General features: G+C 52.1%; 1 protein-coding gene across 5 annotated transcripts in view; it reads right to left on the bottom strand.

The window, feature by feature from the left end:
- Positions 1–18242, bottom strand: part of MIDEAS (mitotic deacetylase associated SANT domain protein) — a 68025-nt gene that overhangs the window by 10835 nt on the left and 38948 nt on the right. For all 5 annotated transcript variants that reach the window (XM_057543050.1, XM_057543052.1, XM_057543053.1 and 2 more), the window contains 6 exons: positions 10143–11815; positions 8668–8967; positions 3004–3346; positions 981–1047; positions 330–472; positions 98–201 (listed from right to left, as the gene is read on the bottom strand). In XM_057543050.1, coding sequence (XP_057399033.1) covers positions 98–201; positions 330–472; positions 981–1047; positions 3004–3346; positions 8668–8967; positions 10143–11579 — 2394 coding nt within the window. In that variant the 5' untranslated portion in view covers positions 11580–11815. The remainder of the gene's footprint in view (positions 1–97; positions 202–329; positions 473–980; positions 1048–3003; positions 3347–8667; positions 8968–10142; positions 11816–18242) is intronic.

Here is an 18242-nt window from a genome sequence, read left to right on the forward strand (position 1 = left end):
AAATCAGCTCGCCGACAGGCCTGGCTCCTGGACAGCACACACAGATCCCTGCCAGCCTCCCCAAGGGGCCCTCCCTCCACCGGGGGCAGTGTCTCACCAGGATGTCTCCCCTGGACTCGTGCAGACAGTGCAGGGCCAGCTCCTGGTTGGTGCCAGCTCCAGGGAAAATGCTGGAGCAGGCAGCTGTCAGCAGGTCTTCCACTGGGGAGGGAGGAGAGAAAAGCACTTTTAGGGCTGGGCTGGGCTGACTGGGTGGGGCGGAGCCTAGCCCACCCACTGCCCAATAGCCAGCCTTTGCCTGCTTTGCCTGCTGGCTCGTGCCCTCTCACCTTGCCTCTGCTTCTCCCGGCTGCTCTCTAGGTCCTCCCATGGCTGCCACACCAAGTCGGCCTTGTGGGAGTCTGCGGCTGCCAGGGCGCGGTCCCTCATTGAGGGGATTTCTGCTTGGAACCGGGAGCCCACATTGATCCGTCTGCAGGGGCGGAAAGGGAAGGGAGGGAGGCTTCACCATGTGGGGGTGGGGAACCCAGCTTCCTCCCTGAGGATGGAGAAGATGCGGGGGTAGCTGGCAGAGGCCGAGCGTGGCAAGGCTTCAGCTGGGTGTAAGGGAACCTGGCTTCTATGAGGACAGCCTGGCAAGTGGCACCTTGTGCTGCCAGAAAGGCAAGGCCCAGAGGTTGGAAAGGGGAGAAGCAGCTCCAGGTTTACAGACAGGGAAAGAGTCTCTTGGACTGCTCTTCTACTTTTCCTCAGAGGCAAATTCAAACTGAGCTGGTCCTTTCCTTCCCTGTGACTTCCACAGAGAAGCTGGGGGTGGGGGTGGGGGGGTCAGTGAAGCCCAGGGCTAAGTGCAGAAGCCCAGAGAGGTCTGCTCAGCCCCCAGCCCACAGAAGCCTCCTCTTCCTCGTAGGGCCCACCTGCATGCACTGGACTCCAGTTGGCCACCCTCCCCCCTGAGTCAGAGGCTGGGCTGAACTTACGGCTCGATGCTCACTGGGGTGGCCTCCCCCATCACAGAGAGGACAGGCGGGGTGACTTCAGCGCTATCTATGGGACAAAAGGTAGGTTAGTAAATGGCATCCTCTGCCCTTCAGCAAAGCCACTCTCTCCAACCCTAGGTGGCTGCTCTTTATGCACAAGACCCACAGCAGTGACTCAGGTTCACGCTGGGAAACCAGGCACCCTGAGCCCTGGCTCTGCAGCCTGCAATTGTGACAACTAGCTGTGACTTTACCAAATATGTGGGTGCCTCCGTTTTCACGCCTGCTGTTGCTACCTATCTCCCTAGGTTGATGTGAGGATTGAATGAAATCACGCACAAAGCTGAGCCCTCGATAAATATTAGCTACTCTTATTACTACTGCTACCAGTTCCACTACTAGAGCCATGTTCTGCCCTGGGAGCGCCCACAGTACAGCATTAAGTCCAGCATTCAACTATGGTTGCTCTCGTAAAGAGGCTGAAACTTCCGCCACACAAACGAGGTGGTGAAGGAGAACGCTGTTTCACAATTCTCTTCTCACTTCCTTGCTGGGTTCTCTGCCTTGGTTTCTCCCGAGCTAATCTTAATGCCCTGTGTGATCAAGACACTCTCTTGCTCCAAAAGCAAAATCTGCTGACTCCTCTGCAACCTGAGAGAAAACTTCAACTCCTCAGCTCAGTGTTCAAGGCAGTTCCCCGGCCAGCTATGCATCCCACCACCGCCTTACCTGGACCATCCATCTTCGCAGGCCGCCCCCTCATGGCCCCTCGCGCTCCCTGCACAGTCCCACCTCTGGGCCTTTGCACCTCTCCTTTCTTCTGCCTAGTGTGCCCTCCCCACCTGCTTCCTAGTTCAAGCTCAGCTTTAACCCCACCCTCTCTTCAATAAATGCTTTCCTCACCACTAGGGCTAGCAGCCTCTGCAGGCTTCACTCACTGACTGCTGATTCCACTCTGCCTGAAACTTCTGCTTTCCTGTCTCCCAGGCTTTCAAGTCAACTCCCTAATGACCCAGCACTCTCTTTAGAACAGACCACGGTTTCCCACACATTACTGGTGCCCTCACAGGACCCAGTTCAGGCTTTACACCTGAGTGCAAGAAAAATCCTCATGGATGGACAGACCTCTTCTTTGCCTTCAAGCTGGTCTCTACAGCGACTTCTTCCTGCACAACCCAGGCAGGGAGAGAAGCTTCCAAGCTTCCAGTAGAAGTGGAAGAGCCAAAGGCCAGCCAGCCCAGGGTGAGCCATTTCTCACCCAGACACCAGAGGGCACCAGAGAGGCATGCCATGATGAGGTCAGGGTCAGAGGTTAATCCTGTGACGGCACTGCCTCATCCCTGTGCTACCTCTGGTCAGGATTACTCTCAATCTTCTCTATCACACTGAGATAGGATTATCCCATTTTTCAGGGGAAATGAATTCTTGTGTGGAGTGGGCAACATTTTTCAGCAATTCACCACCCAAGCCAGCCAAAATGTCTGCTCTGGGCCAAAATGACTGTTCAAGAGACCCAGGAAACAGGATCTGCCACCTAATATTAAGAACAAATGTGACACGCCAGGCACAATGTAAAGTGCTTTACGTGTGTTAATGCATCTGGACCTCACCACAACCCTCTGAGGTAGCTATTAGGTTGAACCATAGGAAACTGCTGTTTGTGGTTCTAAACATAGCTGAATACATATTGGCAATTTCATCATTAACCAAACACTACTAACATCCTCGTTTACATGCTGAAGAAACTGAGACCCAGGGAGTTTAAATCACTTCCACAGGGGATGGAACAGTAAATGGTGGAATTGGGATTTAAGTCCAAGCAGTTGGGCTGACACCTCCTCTCCCCAACCCCAGCGTGTACTTGAATCAGGACAACCTCCCTCTCTCTCTCAAAGGAGACAGTAGAGCCCCTTTTCCCACAGCATTCCAGCCCAACTCCAGCAGTGCCAGAAGCTGAGTCTTCCCTACCCACCGCCCTCCCACAATGCCTGCCCTCACGGCTGCCGAGGGGGGGGTCACTCACTAGACCGGAGCAGGGTGCGATGGGCACTCTTTGGCGTGATGGGAGGAGGGGCTGGGATGCTGCTGGTCGATATGATGGCATTGAAATAGAGTCCGGAGCCTTCCCGCACAGGGCTGAGGATGGGGGGTGGTGTATAGGGGGGCAGCTCAAAGCTCCGCTCGGAGGGGTGGTCAGCTAGGCGGACAGGGGAGCGCAGGTGGCTCTGGTAAGGGGTGATGTTGGAGTAGACGGGAGGGGCGATGAAAGTGCCCGCCTTGGTGGGGATGATCAGAGGCTCAGGCCTCGGCCGCTGCTTTGGTTTCCGCACTGGTTCCCCCTCCAACTTGACGTTCATGTCCTCAGCCTGGAGAAGGAAACAGACCAAGATGGCTCAGCCACCTACATCCTGGGAAAAACTGAAGTCTTGGCCACTGCTTGCCAGTTTCACCTTTGGAACTTAGTCTGTCCACCACACCCACTAAGGCAAGCCTGAGACAGGAAGCAGATCCAAAAGCCCTTCTTACTGTCTCCTCTAGGGCAGGGGTCAGCACACTGTCTTTGTCAAGGGCCAGATAGTATATATTTTAGGTTTTGTAGGCCACACACATATTCTTCGGTGCATATTCTTCTTCTTCTCCTGACCCCACCCCCTGCCCTTTTAAAATAATCCTTTGAAAAGTGTAAAAAACTGTCTTAGGGCTGGATTTGGTTCACAGGCCATAGTTGCCAACCCCTGCTATAAAGTATGCTACAGGGCAGGGAACTATTGTAGTTAAGGGCCAGGCCCTGGAACTGGATTGCTTGGACTGGGATCTACTTCCTTTAATTATCACTTAAAATACTTAACTCTGTGTGCATTATCATTTTTAACATGGGAATAACAAATGCCTACCTAATGGGGTAGCTATGAGGACTAAATAAATTAATACATGGAAATCACTGAGAACAGTACCTGGTACACAGTAATTACTCAATCAATACTGACTGCTATCACTACTTAAACTCCAAGCTCTGCATTAGATGGAGGCCCATATCGTGTGCCAAGACCCAAGCTAGGCATGGGACCACAGAGTGAACAGGACAGCCCTGTCCTTGAACAACTTTTATTCTCATAGTATTAGTCCTACTTTTGCTGTCAAAGGTTAGCCCTCCTGGCTTACACTTCTCCCTGCTTGGTATGCCCTGTGGGCCTCCATACAGAATAGAGGGCAGGGCTGTACAGGAATAGAGGCCTTTCCTTGCTGCATCCCTATCCTCTCAAGAGAGAATGGAGCCCTACACGAGTGAGTGACATTGATCATCTCCCTGGGGGCACAGGTGAGACTGGCCACACTGACTGGGCCCAGGAACAACAGGCTTTCTCCCCCTCCCAGGTTCCAGCTCCCACAAGACCTTCCAGCAGAGAGCCCTGAGTCCCCATGAGGCCTTGGCCATGTCTTTTAGCCATCTGTGCCCTCTCTGCTCTTCTGCAGACTAGGAAGAAATGACATTGCTCATTCTCTCCCCCTTAGGGGAACAATATGATTGCACAGAAAAAAACGCAGTGGAGCCAAAGGCCCCCAAACTTCTAGACAAGAAATCCAACATGAACTCAAGCTAGCTGTAATGATTTGTGATTTTATATGGAAAACGGATTTAAACTATTCTAAATGTTTGACAATATTTTTCATATTGATTTTTTGTTTGTTTATTTATTTATTTATTTTGGCTGCGTTCGGTCTTTGTTTCTGCGCACGGGCTTTCTCTAGTTGTGGTGAGCGGGGGCTACTCTTTGTTGCAGTGCACGGGCTTCTCATTGTGGTGGCTTCTCTTGTTGTGGAGCACGGGCTCTACGAGTGTGGGCTTCAGTAGTTGTGGCTTGCGGGCTCTAGAGTGCAGGCTCAGTACTTGTGGCGCATGGGCTTAGCTGCTCCGCGGCATGTGGGATCTTCCTGGACCAGGGCTCGAACGCGTGTCCCCTGCACTGGCAGGCAGATTCTTAACCACTGCGCCACCAGGGAAGCCCTCATATTGATATTTTAGGTGTGATGATATTGTGGGAAGGAAGGAAGGAAGGGAGGGAGGGAGGGAAAGAACGAAGGAAGGAAGGAAGGAAGGAAGGGAGGGAGGAAGGAAGGAAGGGAGGGAGGAAAGAAGGAAGGAAGGGAGGGAGGAAGGAAGGAAGGAAGGGAGGAAGGAAGGGAGGGAAGGAATCCTTATGTATGGGGTACTTCAGGTACAAAACCAAAGTATTTATGGATGGAATGATGTGATGTTTGGGATTTGCTTCAAAAAAAATCACGTGGCAGGGAGAAGTAGAGGTACAAATGAAAGAAGATTGGTTGTATTTTGAAAACTGTAAAAGAGGGTGATGGCTAAATATTAGGACTCATTATACCATTTCTCTACTTCTGTGCATGATTGCAAATATCTGTAACACCAAGAGAGAGAGAGAAAGAAAGAGACAGACCTCCCCAAAAGCCTAGTATAGTGAGTGTCCTCAGGCAGGATTCAAGAGATCCAAATTCCAGGGCTAGCTCTGCCACTACTTGGCTGTATGATCTTAGGTAAGCCTCTGGCCTTTTCTGGGCCTATTTCCTCATCTATGAAATGGGCATGTTGAGCTGTGCAGTTGCTCAGGCTCCTTCCTGCCATCCTCAGGACAAGCTGCCCAAGCCTCCAGCCTCCACCACAAACTCTCCCCCAACCAGAGAACAAGATTCCAGAGAGCAGAGACTGTGCTACTCATGATGATCTTGGAGCTCTCCTTTCTGTTATGGACAACAGGCATGCAGGCCAACTCTCCAGCTGCGAATGACTAATAAAATCTAGATGCTACACAAAACCACATTTCTGCAGGTACCAGAGAACAAATCAGTTGGCAAAGAATTAAAGAGCCAAGATCCAGGAAAAAAAAAAAGGAAAGCCAAAAAGGTGAGCCCAGCATTTAGAACTGTGTTTTCCCTAGAGATAGATGCTGTTATGGAAGAGACAACGGAGAGGCTGAGAAACTGAGTAAAGCTTTTAATAAATTCAAGGAACCAGCAGAATAAAAACTGGAGTTTAGAGCTTGCCAAGGAAGGAGAGCCTGGTAAACCTCTAGGCTTTGGATTGGGACTCCAAAGGGCTATATCCTCAGAATAAAGGTGAATCAGATATAGATTAGTTCTCAAATGGAATAATGCCCAGCTTCAAATCATCTGATTAAGTTAAAGTAATCCAGGATTGCTTGTGCTCTTTGCTACCTGTCAGATGCAAAGACAAATCCTCTCCAGTAGAGGAGAACAGCATCCAGAGTCTTTAATTACCTTAACAATTTTTCATATATAATGTCTGACATTCAATAAAAAATAACCAGATATACAAAAGAGTAAGACGTGATTTAAAAACAAGAAATAGCAGATAATAAACACAAACCCACAGGGATACCATTAATGGAGCTATGAGACATAAACTTTAAGAACACTATGCTTGGGAATTCCCTGGTGGTCCAGTGGTTGGGACTTGGCACTTTCATTGCTGGGGCCCAGGTTCAATCCCTGGTTGGGGAGCTAAGATCCCACAAGTCATGCGGTGTGGCCAAAAAAGGGAAAAAAGAAAAGAAAAGAAAAGAAAACTATGCTTAAGTTATGCAATAGAATAAAAGGTAAGGTTGAGAATCTCATCAAAGAACTAGAAACTCTAAAAATGAACCAAATGAAAATTCAGGTGACTGAAAAATAAAATAACTGAAGACAAGAGTTCAATGAATGGGCTTAACAACATATTAGACACAGTTAAAGAGAGAACTGGTGAACTGAAAGATAGGTCAGACTTAAAAAAAAAGAAATGGAAAACATAGAAAAGTGCATGACAGACAAAATAGGGGATACAGTGAAAAGCGCTAACAAAACGTGTAACTGGAGCCCCAGAAGGAGAGGAGAGAGAAAATGGAGCAGAAGCACTCTAAACAGGATAAATACAAAGAGATCAATACTTAGGTTTCACAGCAAAACTGCTGAAAACCAATGACAAAAAAAAAAAAATCTTAAAAACAACAAGATAAAAAGATACCTTACATTCAAAGGAGCAACAATATGGGTTATAGTGATTTCTCAATACTGTAACTACAATAGAAGCCTGAAAACAATGGAATGACATCTTTAAAGTGCCAAGAAAAAAAAAAATACCAACACAGAATTCTCTACCCAGCAAAGTTATCCTTCAAAAATGAAGATGAAATAAAAACATTTCCAGACAATCAAAGACTAATAAAATTTATCACTAACAGACTCACACTAAAGGAAATACTAAGGGATGTTCTTCAAACAGCATATAAATGAACTGAGATGGAAGCTTGGAGACATGAGAAGAAATAAAAAGCAACAAAACACTCTTGAGTATTTGAATAAATCTAAAATGAACAACTGAACAAAACCATAATGTTATAATGTCCTATCAATGTTAAAATATAGAGAGAATGAAAATTCATGTCAATAATTCTACAAGTTAGGGGTTAGGGGAAAATGGAGTTAAAGGGTTACAAGAACTCTGCATTGTCCAAGAAGAGGTAAAGCACTAACTTATATTAGATTTCAATATGCTAAGAATGCATTTTAATCTCTAGGAACCCTTCTCAACCAGAGGATTAAGCTCTAATGTCATAAGGCATTCACTATGTAATAAGTTGACTTCTCTCCTACACATCTAGAATGGTACTAGCTATGTACCATCCTCCAGATAATTGAGAAAATGGTCACTCAAATCCCCTTCTGCAGGGCTTAGTTCTCTAACAGAAATCCAGGTAATAAAGGCTGCTATGGTAATCACTAAAGGAGTAATACATAAGTATATAACTAATAAATTAATAAAGAGGGGAAATGGAATAACAAACCCAATCAATCCAAAGGAAAACAAAAGAAGAGGAAAAAAAAAAAGGAAGAAAGAAAAGGCAGGATGGGATAAGTGGATGGCAGATTTAAACCAAAGTTTATCAGTAATTACATTAAATGTAAACCGTATTAATGCTCTAACGAAAAGACAAAGGTTGTTAGAACAGATGATAACAAACCCCAATTATAAATCCAGTTGAAAGATATATCTTAAGTAGAAGGTATGATACAGAAAGGCTGAAAGTAAAAAGATGGAAAAGATACACATCCCATCCTCCTCCCACCCACACTAATGGAAAGAAAGAGAAATATCTGACAAAGTAGACTTTAAAAGGCAAAAAGATTACTAAAAATAAAAAAAGAAACATTTCATGATAGTGTCTAATCCAGTTCTAAATAAGTATGCAATTAACATTGCATCAAAATGTATAAAACTAATACTGACAGAACTAAGAAGAAATAGACAAAACCTCAATCTTAGTGGGAGAGTACAACATACATGTTTGTACTGACAGAATAAGCAAACATTTCTACATCCCGGTACCTAGCACAAGGCCTGACCCGTATTAGAGGCCAAATCAAAATTTGCTGACCTGAAATAAAAGAGATTCACACATTCTGGATTTTCCTAAATAGTCCAAATTTCAAGTATAAAATTGTCTCTTTGTCCCTCATAAGTTCATTTGTCCAAAAGTTTTGTTTGGAAAATATAAATAATATCCCCATGGGTGACTTGAATCCCTCCTATACTGCCGTGTTCTCCTTTTTCCCATATAATATTAGGTCCCCAGGAGCACTCAGGTACTGAGCTGTTTGCATGGGGCGCCTCTCATACCTGAGCTGGGGCATCAGTTCCGGGGATACGGGTGGACCGCCTGCGGGTGACGATGACCGACGGCTTGTGTTCAGTGGGGTTCTGTTCAGGACCCTTTCCATCCTCGTCAACACCTCCAGCTTGGGCTGCCTCAGTTGGGTCCACAGCCCGCACAGGCACAGACACTGGGATGATGAGGGGTACCATCCCGCTGTCCTCTCGTGCTCGCTTGGCAGCTAAGGAAGGCTCAGAAAACTCCACCCCACACTTGGTAGTTGAAGCCAATACACTTTTCCGCTTCTCCTCAGAGCCACTGGCATCCTGGAGAAGGAGAGAGAGAGGAAATGGAGACGGTTAGAAGGTAAGTCCTGATCTGCTGGTCCAGGACCCCTAGTCCCATTTGATTCAGGGACTCAAACACCCATGATGGTTCCCAATGGTCTTTGGCAACCTGGCCTTTCCCTGACCACCTTTTCCCCCACCATATTCCCAAATACTCTCCATAACCTCCCTTCTGCCAGGTTCTCCCATCCTGGCCTGGAGCAGGAATCCCCAGATGGCCAACTCAGGCCAAAAGTGGCTAATAGATGTGTTTTGTTTGGTCTACACGGTGCATGGCATGTGAAATAGTATCTACATATTCAAAACATATCTCTGCAAAAGAAAGCAAGTAAGGAACCTGTGGCAAGGTAAGGGTGGTCTTTGGATCTATTTCCCCACTGGCAACTGGCTGGAGTGAAGTCAAGTTCTGCAGCCTCCTACATATAGGTCTGGCCCTATAGGCTTCGAGGGTTGAGACCTCTAGTGAAGGAAGGGGCAAACACTGGCTTTGGAGTCAGATACTAGCTTCTGTCCTACCTTTGTGACCTTGGGAAATCCCACTTGGGCCTTAGCTTCTTTAGCAATAAAATGGGATAAATGCCAGCATCCCTCTCATAGGATTTGATGAGAAATTACTTGTGATCAAAGATAAACTCCAAGTACAACATAGGTGCTCAAATTCTACTCATTCTTCTTCCCCATTTAGATTGTCTTTTCTTTCCAATCAATTTTATTGCCGTATAATTTACACGCAACAAAATGCACCTATTTTTAATTATAGTTTGATGCATTTTGACAAGTATAACCATCTGTGTAACCACTACCACATTCTTGTCTTTTAGCATACTGGATCTGGAAATGGTTTCACCTCCCTCCACTCCCAACCCTGCAAGTCCCAAATGAAGAAGGCAACCCACGATGGTGTACTGCATTTTCCTGCCTGCAACCCTGCATGTGTATAAAACCCATCTTCCCTTCAGGTATGGATACACCTACTTAGAGATTCTTTGCATGCAGAGAGTTCAGAACTCCCTGAAATGGATGGGTTCTTTCATTTCCCTCAATGAAGGAAGAAAACTGCCCTTGTGACCCTGGAGTCACTTGCTCTCCCCTGGCCCCAGACACAGCTCGCCCTGCCCTCTGCCAGGTCTGCCCCCAGCCCATGCCACTCTCACCTTTGTGCTCTGCAGTGAGGCCAGCTCCACTGCCTTCTGGGCCAGGGTCAGCAAATTGGCCTCCTGGGACGCCCGGCGCCTCCGTCGAGTGCTCTGGATCACCCCACCCCGTAGCACCTGCCCACAGTCCCCTGTGCCCACAGCCCGCGTGCCCTCCTCGCTGCCCATGGCGGGAGCCTCCCGCTCCCGGCCATTGGGTGCCAGTCTCTCCCCGTCCGACAGCAACTGCGACTCCCTCAGCTCCAGCGGGAATCCCAGAGCTTCAGGATGGGGCTGCCCCAAGGGGCCGGGTGGCGGCTGCTGCAGGGGCCAGTGGTGCAGGAACAGGTTGCTGGCGGGATCCTGCCCAGGTTGGGCGCCAGCCCCATCCAGGGTGGTGGAAGGCAGGACGCCCTCCTTAGAGAGGCGGCGAGAACGGCGGGGAAAGGCGATCTGCGCCTGAGGTAGCACAGGCTGCGGGGCTGACTCCTGCAGGAGGGCCTTGCGCAGTTCTGGGTTCATGTCAGGGTTTGGGGGGAAGGGGTAGGGTGCCAGGCTGTGGTGAGCCAGGTGGGACTGACTCAGCGGCCCGGCTGGCTGCAGGCCAAAGTCCTGGGGCTGCTGAGACGGTGGCTGCTGCATGGGGTAGAAGTTCTCAAAGAGCTGCATCTGGGGCAGGGCCGCTTGCTGCTGCTGCTGCTGCTTCTGCGGTGGGAAGGCGGCGACGGGGTTGGGCGGCGATGGGCCCTGCCGGAAGACCTGCCGGTTCACCTGGTGGCCGAATGCCAGCTGGAAGGGCTGCAGGGGCAGCGTCTGGTTCGGGGGCTTCTTGGCCACATGGAAAGAGTTCAGGGGTGCCTGGGGCCGCCCAACCTCCAGCTGCACCTTCTGCGGCACCATTGGCCGCACAGCGTTCCCAAAGCGGTCCAGCTGTGGCCCCCCTGCTTTCTCCCGCTTCAGCGGCTCAGGGTGGTTATAGTAGGTGGAGACCCCCATGCCAGGATGAGGGCTTCCCTTGGGTCCACTGTAAAGGGGCAGGCTGTGGCGATTCCACGTCGAGTGGGGCGGAGGCTGGCCGGGCTGCTGCTGCCAGCCGCTGTCACTGACACCCCCAACCCCTCCACGCTCCGGGCCTCGCCCTGGAGCCATCACAGAGTTGGGCCACTTGACCGAGCCCACCTGCTGAGACAACATGGTTCGCTCAGACCCGTATACCACGGAGTTCAGCAGGGCCAGACTGTTGGAAGGGGGCAGTTCCACAGGCTGGGAGGCGGGGGCAGCCCCTGCCGGACCCTCGTGTGCAAAGTAAGGCTCCTCCTTCACTCTGGACGGTGGAGGGGCCGGGGGCTGCTGTGGTGCTTGCAGGGGTTGGAGCTGCTCCTTGGGAGCTGGTTCCTGGTCCCCAAAGAGGCAACGCTTCCGCTTGTTCTGAGCCTTGGGCTGGGCCTGGAGGTTCATGGTGTGGCCAACTGGGCCCCGGCAGTGAGACCTACTTCACCAGTTGCCCATCCCCTGGGGGATGGTCCTGCTGGAAGCTTGGCCCTAGTCCAGCAGCCAGAGGGGGCAGAGGAAACACTGGATGATGCGGTCAGGCACGGGGAGAAAGAACTGCTGGCGCTTCCTTCCTTTTTGCAGAGAGGCTCTCAGGCTCCTCTACTCTTCCCAGTTCATGATGCTGCACAGGGCCCTGGAGCCTGCAGACAGAAGAACAGTAATAGTGTCAGCCACAGCCTCCCAGGATGCCCCAGAGGGCAGCACAAGTGTGAGGGGAGGGTCTCAAGGGTCCTACAGTTCCACTGCCTCCTGGGGACAAGCCCAAGGTCACAGAGCAGCACTGGTGAGGCAGGAGCCAGGACCTTGGCGGAGCTACCAGAAGCTACCAGAAGGCGGCAACATCCCCCAGGGTGCTCTGGGACTCTCCCTTGTCCCACCACCTCACCCTCCTAGTTAGTGTCCAGGACTGCTGCGTTTGGTTGTGTAACTTGCGCACTGCACAAAAGCACCTGCCGAGGGGGCAAGTGGGGCTGAGATCCAGCCTGAGCCCCTGCAGTCAAGCTGGGATAAGGGGTAACAAAGGCCATGCTGGGTTCCCTGCTCCTCTGAAGCCATGCCTCAGCCTACTGGGCAGCCAAGCAGGTCCTCTCACATCTGTCCAGGCAGTGGCCTCCCCAGTAGACCCCGCAGGAGTGTTTTCAGCCAGTGCCTCCTCTGAAACTCCATGCACCTCTCAGACAGGAAATGGAGAAAATATTAGCCGTTCCCAACTGTGCAGCCCATGGGCCGGGAGCTCCACCAGGCCCTTACAGAGTCCTGGGTCCACGTCCTTTACACTGAGGCACGTAGGTGAGGCCCCAGAAGGGTGTGTGCAGTCCTAACCCCACCCCTGGGAGGAGCTGCTGGGTGGAACTGTGGCTGCCAGTGTTCCCCAACCGAGCATGGAAACCTGTTTTGCAGCCTGGGCTGACTGGAGACAGGATCTGGCCTGGTAGCTGGTCAACAGTCCCCACCCACCCTCCTCCACTGCCAAAGAACTCCTGGCATCTTGAGCAAAGGAAGAGTATAGCTACGATGTTGAGGGGGGTGCAGATTTCTAGAACTTAAGTCCAGAAGATTTCTCCATGACATGGTGTGACTAAAGTGCTCACAGTGTTCCTGTGTTTGTTTTCTAACTTGATTAAAAAAAAAAAAAAAAGGTTGCTCTATTTATCCTGCTACAGAGGAATTGAGACCAGTATTTTATAATTTACATGTGTTTTTATTACTTACATGCAAGTTATAACTTACACCTATACCTTGCGTGTATTTTCAAAGACTTTTTCTTTCTTCAGAGAGGGTTGGTTTTGTCTTTTGTTTTGTTTGCCTCTCTGGGAAGTTGGTGAGGGTGGAAGCTACATGGCCCACCTCTTCCCCGTGCTAAGATTCTGCTCCTGAGCCAGTCCGTCTAGCAGAGGAGGGGAGCTCAGGAAGCCCCCGCAAATAAATCTGAAGGTCCAGGCTGACCTCAGACGTCAGAACCTAGACGCCCCAGGTCATCGTTAGCAGCCCCGCGAGTTCCCAGGAAACCAGCCGAGAGGCGCAGAGGAGGGCTGGCTGGGCTGGCTGGGCATGCCGGGCAGGCTCTGGTATGAAGCCCTGGCTACACCCGTTGATGCCCCTGGCCCCAGGGAGGCGGCCGTGCTATCGCTCCTCCGCACGCTTCCGCACCTCCCCAGCCCTTCCCCTCCCGCGGCGGCCGTGACTCACTCCAACCCCCTGCTGCCTTTCACTTTCACCCAGCACCCAGAAGGGGAGGAACTTCCTCCTCCATTTCCTTCCTCAGCTCCCGGCCCTGCTGTTGAGTGAGAGCGACTCTCCGTGCTCGCACCCGCTTTGTCTCGCATATGGAAGCTGGGGGAGGGGGAGACTAGGAGGGCGTCCAAGTCACCCAGGCCCCACCACCGGGGGAGGATTCGGACAAGCAGCGAGTGCTGAGGCCACAGAAACCGCCTTCTGAACAAACCCCCTTCTCTTGCTTTTAAACTCTCATTCCCTGACAGCCAACCCAATACAGAGCAGAGGCCCAAAAGCCAGCCCCCAGACTGAAAACAACCCTGGGCGCCATCGTGAAGCTGCAGGGTGGGGCCGTCCCGGCTATAGGAGTCCGGCTCTGCCTCTCCAATCAGAATGAACCAACTACAAGTACATGTGTGCCTGCAGAAGCAAGACAGAGGAAGGAAGAACGTGCTGTGGGGGGGGGGGGCGGGGGGGGGGAGTTGGCAGGTCCACGTGCCTCCAGGGAACTGGGAGCCTCCCCTCCCCCGGCAGTACAGGCACCCCCCCCATCGCAGCCTTGTTGCCTGGTGAGCCACAGCACAGGCTTGGGGCTTGGAGGAAGGGAAGGCACACGTGGCAGATGGGTCTGAGTGCACGTGCGCGTGCTGCCTGATGGAGGGTACCAGGCGCGGGGATGGCCGCTCAGCGCCTAGGGGAGGGCGACTGCACACTTGGGGCTGGGGAGATGGGGGCGGAGTCTGTGAAAGGGGATCCAAGGCAGGGCTGCTCCTGCCCCAGTCCACGCTGGCTCGCCTGCAGCTGCTTGGTCAGGCCTGCTCTGCCTCCCACCCCCCACCCTACACATCGAGGGGGGCCTTCACTCCTGACACCACAGTAGGTTTCCAAAGCTGGACCAGGGACTTGTTTAGAAGAAATCAAGGGGGCCAGTTCTGGGGAGGCTGAAGCTTCTGCAGAGGCCTCCCTGTCATCCCCATTGGAAGGCTGCTAACGATGCTAAGAGCACAGACACCCGGACCTGGGACCCTCGAAGAAGAAAGGTCATTATCTGGGCTGTTGCGGGGGGGGGCGCGGGGAGAGAGTGGAAGAGGCCTGGGAGGTAGGAGGGGAGGGGACACACCAAGGCAGCAGGGTATGTAGTAGGGTATGTAGCAGTAGTAGTAACAGCTAGTAGTTGTAATAATAACAACAACAACAACGCACCTGTGCCAGGCAGATCCTAAGTACTCTGTGCATGTTTAATTCCCACAACAGCTTTATAAAGCAGCATGAAGCAGTGTTATTTTAACCTCCATTTTACAGGTGAGATAGACAAGCTCTAAAGGGCTGAAAAAATTGCCAGTGGTCACACGGTAACTACGTTGCAGAGCCAGGGATTGAATTTAGGTCCGTCTGACTCCAAGACCAAGCTCTTATTCCCTGTCCCTAAGCCATGCCGCTAAGACACCAGGCCCTTTCTGCACACCTCCCTCCCACAGCATGCTCCTGACAGTCTCAGAGCAAGGATTTTCCCAACACAGATATCCGTACTCACTGGCGCTAGGAAGCCCCTTCCCCGCACCTGAACTGTTGGCAGGGAAACCTCTCCTATTCTGCGCTGGTACAGCTGAGACCCTCAGACCTACAGGAAGGGAGGGAAGGGAAGGGGGGCCGCCTCACAGAGGCGCCAGCAGGTGTGAGAGGTCCACTGGCAGGGAGGCCTGAGACTGCACTGGTCACTTCCGCCTCATTCTCCAGATCTGGACCCTCCAGCCCCTGCAAGCCCACCCCTGCCTCAGTTCTGGTGGCTGCAGGTGGGGCTGCCAGCTCTCATACGCCACTCATACCTCACAGCCTGCGAGTCTGGCCAGGACTGAGCCACTTCCTCCCATTTCTTCTGCCCCAGCCCTCCTCCTCTGTCCCTCAGGTGGAAGTCTGCCTGGTCTTCCTCACAATGAGGAAGAGGAAGCAAGCTGTCCTTTCTGAAGGCTCCCAACCGATGGGCCAACTCCCTGAAGTTGCAGGGAAGAGGGTGTAATGAGGAACTCCTGCAGGCAGCTCACCCTTGGGACCAGCTGCAGGGCCTCTGACAACGGATGCAGAAACACTGCAAAAGGAAACCCACAGACATCATGGGGCCCCAGACACTCACACCCACTCTATCAGTCTGTTTGACTGTCAAGGCTCTATTCACTCTTCCCTTCCTCCGGGAGCCTCGCTGCTGCAACCAGTCCCTGACCACACCACAGACAGCCCTGGGCAGAAGACACAGCCAGCATCTGATCTCAACAGCCAGGGACCGCTGGGGCTTTCAGGAGCATCTATGGTGAGAAACACTTTCTCTCTACCAAAGAAGCAATGTGCACTAAGTAAAGAAAACAGTGCTGAAACCACATGTATTCTGCAGACACATGAGGGAAGGTACTGAAAAGGCTGTTGGGTGTTCTATGCTCGTGGTGACACCACGCCCTCCAAGGACAGCAAACAGAACACATACTGCTCCCCCGTGCCATCAGCAGCCCAGCCGCATGTGTGACATTGGCTGGGGGAGTCCAGTGAGCCCTCACCACAGGGCAATGGGACCAGGGCATGCATGACCACTGAGGGGACCAGGGCCACTCACAAGCTTGGGGCACTCAATGCGGCCATCCAAGAGACAAGACTGTTGTGAGTCAAGGTTACACAGGCCAGGAAAGGGGTGCCCAGCTTGGTCCCGGTGGCCACGGGGGCTCAGCTCTGACCTGGGGCTGAGAGCCGACTGAAGGACCCCCCGACCCTGGGAGGCTAATGCTCCAAGCTCCTGCTCTTACCTGGGCCACGCCTGGCCCCGCAGACTCAGCACTAGGAAGAGGGGGAGTCACAGCTCATGCATCTCCAACCCGAGGCAAACAGACTTAAATATGGCACCCAACGAAGCCCCGAATCTCTAGGCCAGCCAGCTCACGGAGCACCAAAGAGGCTGTCTTAGGACAAAGTCTAAACTCCCTATGCAGCCCACAGGTCCCTGCAGACTTGGGCTCCTGCCACTTCTCTCAACACTCCACGCTGGAGCCATCACTCAGTGCTGTTCCTGCTCCAATATGCTGTTCCTGCTTTGCCTCCAGGTCTGTGACCAGGCAGTTCCTCTGCCTAGCACACATTCCCAACCTTTTCATCTGACCAAGTCCTACTCACCTTTTAGGTTTCAGACACTGCTTCCTCTGGGAAGTCTGCCCTCATCCCAAGTCTGAGCCAGGTACTATACTCTGAGCCCATAATACTTCCTAAACCCCATGACTGGACTCAGCACACTGAATTCCGGGTGCCTATTTCTTAGTCCCCAGCAGACAGCAAACCGCAGGGGGCAGAGTCTGCAGATCATTGTACCTTGGCACTTGGCTTGTACCTGCCTCTTAGGCTGCTCATTCAAGACTGCACCCAAGGTGAGTCAGAGTCACTGCTCACGGCCAGTGTATCCACCTTGGGCTCCTGCCCAGCCCTGACTTCTGGTCTCTCTCCCTGATGCACATCAGAGCTCCTGAGCACATCATGCTGAGATGAAGTGAAGAGGCCCAGCCTCCTAACCCCACCCCATCCCATCCCATCAGTGGCCCCAGGCCCTATCCAACTAAGCTGAACACAAATCCTTCTCCACTTGCAGGCCCATACGCCACTTGCCCCTTGACTGTCACTCACTGCCCCACACTACATGCAGGACAACTGAGAAAGTGCCAGTCCCACTGTTGCCCCGTCCCATTCTTCTTCCCTCAAGGCTTCCCTCCTGCCTAGACCAAGGCCAGGGACGTGAGCCTGTGGATCTGTTTATCTCATGCCCTGACATGGCTGGGCTGAGCCTGAAGACACCGAGGTATCTGGCTAGGATGCCCGGGGCAGTGATGAGGGCCCCTCCCTAGAGGAGCCCTGCATGGCCCAGCTGGCCCTCCAGTCCAGACTCACATCCTGAAAAGCTCTCTCTCAAATACTCGGGGGCCTTTGGCTACAGCCAGACTGGGCGAGTGGTCTGAAATTGCCATCTTGGGCCAGCTAGAGTTACCCAGGCCCTAGGTAGACCTTGCCTCTGGGCACAGTGCAATCATCTCAATGCTGTGTACACCCCCTCTAACTGGGAGTTCACACCCAGGCTGCAGGGCCCCATTTCTCCAAGCCACTGGACATACAAGTCCTGTTCTCAAGGGATATGGAAAACCAATAAGGAAGGAGACGCCAGCCACAGAGATGAGGACCTGCCTCCCACAAGTGTCACTTCCCCTGGGGGTGTGAGAGAGCAGGCCCCGCGTTGTGCCCGTTCCCAGTCCAGAGAGAGTCCCTGGATTATCACTTCTCCAGACTGAACTTCAGCCCTTATAGGCCAGGGCATCATGAGTCCCAGGGGCTCAGCCATCAAGCTGGACAGGCTCAGAGGCTTGGCCAGGGTTCGAGCTGCCTGCAGTTTGAGCTTTGACTGTAAAAATGCCAACACTGAGATGCTTTTAAAGGAATACAGGTAAGAGGAAATCCTTTGCCTTATGATGCACCCCCCAGGGCTTCATTCAGGCCATCTACCTTTATCATCTCCTCCCCCACTACCCCACAAACACCCCCAGGATGTCCATAAAAGTCAGGATAGCAGATCCGTTTTATAGGAGGGAAGCTGAGGCAGAGAGAAAACACTGAGTCGTAGGCAGAGCCAGGAAAGGACTGAGCCTCCAGGCCCAGCTTCTGCCCATACTCGGGGGGGACTGGCTGCCTCCCTCCTAGACAAGGGCCACAAAGGATCACAGGCAACTCAGGAAACCCCCTTCTACAGGACTCGGGACTCCCAGGGGGTAAAATGGAAGCTGGCAGGATTAGGCTCTCTCCAGAAGAGACAAAGCAAGTGTCCCTGCAGCCAGC

This window comes from Balaenoptera acutorostrata, chromosome 3 (genome assembly GCF_949987535.1).
Source record: "Balaenoptera acutorostrata chromosome 3, mBalAcu1.1, whole genome shotgun sequence".
Taxonomy (NCBI): domain Eukaryota; kingdom Metazoa; phylum Chordata; class Mammalia; order Artiodactyla; family Balaenopteridae; genus Balaenoptera; species Balaenoptera acutorostrata.